Below are 5768 nucleotides of genomic sequence, written 5' to 3'. Positions count from 1 at the left end.
GTTATGATGTTGTTTATCATACGTGCGTTTGACTCTAAAATGTGTAATACTAAAAAAAAAAAAAAAAAAATCAGTGTTATATACACTACTGTTTAAAATTTGGGGTCAGTAAGATTTTTTCTTTTTTTTCTGGAAAGAAATGTGTATTTTATTCAAAAAAGGATGCATCAAATTGACCAAATGTTACAGTACATACATTTATGTTACAAAATAACTTTCTATTCATCAAAAATTCCTGAAGTAAAAGCACGGTTTCCACAAAAATATTAAGCAGCACAACTGTTTTCAACATTAATAATAAGTAATATTTCTTGAGCACCAAATCAGCATATTAGAATAATTCCTAAAGGTTCATGTGACACTGAAGACTGGAGTAAAGATTCTGAAAGCTTTGAAATCACAGGAATAAATTATATTTTAAAATATATTAAAACAGAAACAAGTTGTAAAAAAAAAAAAATTCACAGTATCATGTTTTTACTGCATTTTTTTTTTCCAAATAAATGCAGCCTTGGTGAGCATAACAGCAGACATTAAAAAAATCTTACTGACCCCAAACTTTTGAACACTAGAGTAGTTAAATAATAATACTAAGTAAATATTTTAGGTACAAATGATGTACTATTAAACAGGTTTGTTTAAAAAAATGTATTTCTTAAATTTTCAATAGGCTGTACAAATTTAAATACAATATTGTTACAATACAGTCATCACATATACATTCCTTCAAAAAGAATAATTTAAAAGCCAGTCCAAAAAAACTAAACAAATAAAAACAAAAATCAGGATTAAATGCTATAGTAAGGTCCAAAAGTCTGAGATCATCAGAAAATGCTTGTTTTGCATTATTTCTGAGTGAAAAAAGAAAACTTGATGGTCATGAAAATGTTCAATGTGCTCTCAGACGTTTGGACATGAATAAGCATATAAATATGCAAAGCTGACAGTATATATGGCTAATACAGCACAGTCTACAGGCAGTTGTGTCCTTTACGTGGCTTGATTTTGAGTGGGTGGCTGGAGCTCCACGCTGGAAGGGAACAACTTGATAGCGAAATTAATAACATAAGAGATATGTACTCCACAGCGTCTCCTGCTGCAGCACACAGCTCATTTCCACTTCAAACGCTGGTATATCAAAGTCAGCCCTCCAACTGTGGGCCTGATTTGATGTCGTAAATTCATATAAGTCTGCAATTAATATTTAATTAAGCATTCTAAACAGTGGGTATATTTAATGTTTGCTGTATGATGTCTCTTAATAAGAAACCTCCATTAAACACGGCTCTGATTTCGCAGCCGTGCCACACATTCAACACACATGCGCTCTGCTCACCCCTTTGTAACTCATATTTGTGGCTCCAAAGTCAACATTTACATGACGGCCCTCAGGTCTTCAAGCTGGCAAAGCAGATTCTGCATGTAAAGTGCCTGATGAGAGAATCTTACGAAATTAGAGAGGTAAGAATTGACGGCATGCAAAATGTATCCGGTTTAAAGCTGTAGAAACACAGAAAGAGCCACAAATTTGTGTGACCTGAATAAAGTGCTTTTAAAATATTTTTTGAGGTAACTAGTGCACTACTGAGCAAAGTTTGCATTAAATAAAAGTGGGGAACAGGCATTATGGCACTGCATGATTTGGCATTGAAGCTCTCAGGAAGAGCTCAGATTGAGGATAAATACAACAGTAACAGTACAAGATAAATAACAGCACAAACAAACACAGTTTAAAAATTCAGTTCCTTTTGCTTTCATAGGTCTTCTGGAAGGGTTAACCGTGAAGACAGCAACGAAGGGGCCTTTTGATTGGCCTTGATTCATTAAAAACAACTCCAAAGTCTACTAGAGTCAAAATGTTCTAGGCTTCACCTAGTCAGGAGGACTGAAGTGTGTTTAGGCAAAGGACAGATCTTTAAAAGCGCTCTCTGGGTTTTCTGAAATGGTGGAGATGTCCTGTAAGATGTAAAACAAATTGTCTTTTGCATTTTGGTAGCATATGTCAATGAGGATCTGGAATATGATCCTGCTGGTCAGGTCTGAGCTACCAAGTGTGAATGTTAAAGGTCCAATATCACACTGGCCCATTCCTTCATGGCGAGCTGAGCTTCCGCGTCTTGCGATTCCCTGGGTCTGCACAGAAGATATGGCGGTATGAATCTTAAGCAAACTCATTTTTTCAGGGAGCTACGCTATACAAAAAGCCACTTGATGTCCAAATGGACTCTCACCTCCAAGCCGGTTGGAGTGATTCTTGATGCTTTCCCCCAGGATGCCCTGCAGGTTGGCAGTAGGGATACGGCCTTCCTGTCTGCGACTCAGATTCTTTACCAGCCTGTGAGAGTATACAACTATACTCATTCACACTGAACCAATACCTAAAGCTACTTTGATGCCATGAAATTTGTCGTTGAACATTATAACGCATTTTAATTAAATAATTTGGTTAAATTTACCTATAGTTACCACAGAAAAAGTTAACTTAAAAAGTCAAGTTTTATTTATTTATATGTGACCCTGGACCACAAAACCATTTTTAAGTAGCCCTGGTATATTTGTAGCAATAGCCCAAAATAAATTGTATGGGTCAAAAATATAAATTTTGTTTTATGAAAAATTCATTAGGATATTAAGTAGAGATCATGTTCCATGAAGATATTTTGTAAATTTTCTACTGTAAATATATCAAAACTTAATTTTTGATTAGTAATATCCATTGCTGAGAACTTCATTTGGACAACTTTAAAGGCGATTTTCTCAATATATTTTAGATTCCAGATTTACAAATAGTTGTATCTCGCCCAAATATTGTCCTATCCTTACAAAGCATACACCAATGAAAAGCTTATTTAGCTTTCATTTGTTGTATAAATCTCAATTTCAACAAATTGACACTTATGACTGGTTTTGTGGTCTAGGGTCACATATAGGCTTTTATACAACAGAGATTGTTTCAAAGCATCTTCACAGTATTTAACAGGAAATAAACAGAATTCATGATGCCATCAAAATACAAGACACATTCTGGTGTAAAGCAGCTCTAAAAAGACACCAGTGTGATGATTCAGCTTCTGTAAGCTCAGTGTTGATTCTGTTCAGTTCAATAACTGTGTAAAGGTTTATGTATGGTGTAGAAGAATAAATATAAAAGCTCTTTTTTTTTTGTCTTTAAAATTCAAGGGTTTGCATCATTCAGGATTGAATTGCCCTTTAAATTGCGAAAAATCCTGAATTCAAACTGCTAAGAAACAAGATGTAGAATTAGAATTTTAGAAAGAATTAAAATGACAGGAAATTAATAAACTGCAACTGCATTTTAAAACTAAAACATAAAACTATTAAACCAACTTGTGCATTTGGGATCTAATTGTCAATTTTGCCCATTCCTGGTAAAGTTGACTTAATTGTTCTTTTTGATATGGGACTACATTTCCCAAAACTTTTCTTTTCTTTTCTTTTCTTTTCCTTTTCACAGTGAGGGAATCAAAATCATGCTGTCAGATGCTGTCAAACTTTAAGGGATAGTTCACCCAAAAATTCTATCATCAGTTATTATATTCATAGTTATTATATGACTTTCCTTCTGTGGAACACAAAGAAGATATTTTGTATTTGAAGTATTTTAGTAGCCAAATAGTTTTGGTTACCAATGATTTCCACTTGAGCTCCAAATGTACCATTTCTCAAAATATATTTTTTTATGTTGTCATATAAAGCCATAGAGGTTTGGAACAACATGAGGGTGAGTTAATCAAGACAGAATTGTCATTTTTATCAATATCAATAAATTACCCCATGATTTACTCTGCCCTACCCTCAAGCCATCCTAGATGTATAAGACTTTCTTATTTCAGATGAATACAATCGGAGTTATATTTAAAATGTCTTGGCTCTTCCAAGCTTTATAATGGCAGTGGAAGCTAGAGAATACGGTTTATAAAGTTTTAAATATGGATATTTTTTTTATACACAAACTCATTGATTTGCTTCAGAAGGCGTGTGGAGTACATTTTATGATGGATGGATGCACTTTTTTTTTTACTTCAAAATCTCAACAGCCATTCACCACCATTATAAAGCTTGGAAGAGCCAGGACATATTTTTTTAATATAACTCCCATTGTATTTCAGAATGAAGAAAGTCATTTGTTTAATGTTCTCACACATCACTCACCACTGGCCATCATTTTCCTCATGCTGTAGTTGTATGACATCACCACATTTAATGATGAAGTTATCTGTCCCGTTTTTACGCCATTCGACAAAGGCTTTGTATCTGCCTGCAACCTAAAACAGATGAACAAGTGAAAAATATATGTCACCATACAAGTGTTACCACAACTTGGTAGTGACTAGTTGAGTGTAGGCTGTTCGTCTCTCACCAGATGTGCGGCGTCCTCCTCCTCAGTGTCAGACGGGTTAGAGAGGCTGTTTGCTCCACTCCAGTCCTCCAGACCTTCACAGATATCTACAGAATAAGGTGCGCCCGGCCAGCCTACCACAAACACACAGGTTGCATCTTTCAGTGTAATTCGTTGCATTCTGATTCATGAAATACATTTTATATGCAATGTCTGATGAACCTAACTGATGCTGACAGCCTACATGTGCTTCACAGATCATGCATGTGCTTTCATGTTTCATAGTAAGTGTGTGGCTATGAGCTTGGCCTTGAAGTTTGTTGTGACAGAAATAATGGTTTTACAGCAGAAACATGAATCTGTGTTGGCTAGGGTAATTTTGAACAGCAAGTAATTCCACTTCAACTACACTGCTATCTACAGTATGTATGTGTGTTTATATGTTGGTAAGTGAATCTAAGGCCCAAACAGAGTATTTTGACTCATGATTTCATATGTGGTTGGATTCTTAATTTAAAATTCAATGCATTTACATGTGTAGAATACTGTCATGCCATTTGTGGGTTTCTTTAGCTGTCTTAGGGCTCTGCGATGTGACCAAATAATCATAATCAAAAAAAATAAATAAATAAAAATAAATAATATATATATATATACAGGGGTTGGACAAAAAAACTGAAACACCTGGTTTTAGACCACAGTTAGTATGGTGTTGGGAAGAGCAGCTGAATGGGTCTGGACTGCTGTGGCCCGACTCAGTCCCCTCTGAGCTCACTGACGCTCTTTGCTGTTTGCTGTGAGACAAGAACAGAGCCTGAAGTAAATAAACAATTATTCACACATACACCATCTCTTAGTCAGAAAACAGGAGCCAAACCAACCATCAGCTCAGCGCAAACCATGTAAGAAGCTTGCAGATATGGACAGATGGCGGTAATTTCAGGCCTGCAAGGCAAATGACGCTTTCATTACAGCATAGAGACATGCTGATAAGGAAATGGAGCGAAAATAAGGCGATACAGCCTTGTTTTGTCAATAGGCTGAGTCGGTTACAACCACTTTATCATATTTGTTTGATCTCAAAATAAGGCCCGTATTCAAAGCGCTGCTTAACAGCCAAAACAATGGAGTCAAACCAAATTCTTCTGGTGTTTGCATGTCATGCAAAACAGATGCAGAGATGCGGGCAAAGCATCTGCCTGTTATGTTCAATGATAAGGGTACTGCTGGTGAGATCGGAGGGGTGGAGTGTGCATGGAGGGGAAGGCGATGGTGGTTAAAGTGTGGCCGTAGCAGCCCTGTTTGTGACGGAGCACAGATCGGAGCGGCCCCCCTCCTGCCTGATTTACCACTGAGCGTCACTGTCGCTGGGAGGGGCGAGTGAGGCATGGGCTCCGAGCGCGAAGGC

General features: G+C 36.5%; 1 protein-coding gene across 1 annotated transcript in view; it reads right to left on the bottom strand.

Annotated features, from left to right (window-relative positions):
* Positions 1 to 339: 339 nt before the first annotated feature.
* Positions 340 to 5768, bottom strand: part of mcf2a (MCF.2 cell line derived transforming sequence a) — a 30285-nt gene continuing 24856 nt past the window's right edge. Inside the window, exons 27-30 of the mRNA XM_073819976.1 lie at positions 4382 to 4494; positions 4174 to 4286; positions 2232 to 2335; positions 340 to 2133 (exon numbers count right to left, since the gene is read on the bottom strand). Of these exons, the coding sequence (XP_073676077.1) occupies positions 2093 to 2133; positions 2232 to 2335; positions 4174 to 4286; positions 4382 to 4494 (371 nt within the window). The 3' untranslated portion in view covers positions 340 to 2092. The remainder of the gene's footprint in view (positions 2134 to 2231; positions 2336 to 4173; positions 4287 to 4381; positions 4495 to 5768) is intronic.

The sequence above is a fragment of the Garra rufa genome, chromosome 16 (genome assembly GCF_049309525.1).
Source record: "Garra rufa chromosome 16, GarRuf1.0, whole genome shotgun sequence".
NCBI classification, from domain to species: domain Eukaryota; kingdom Metazoa; phylum Chordata; class Actinopteri; order Cypriniformes; family Cyprinidae; genus Garra; species Garra rufa.
The sequence above is the reverse complement of the archived record's forward strand: the minus strand, read 5'-3'. Positions and strand labels throughout refer to the sequence as shown.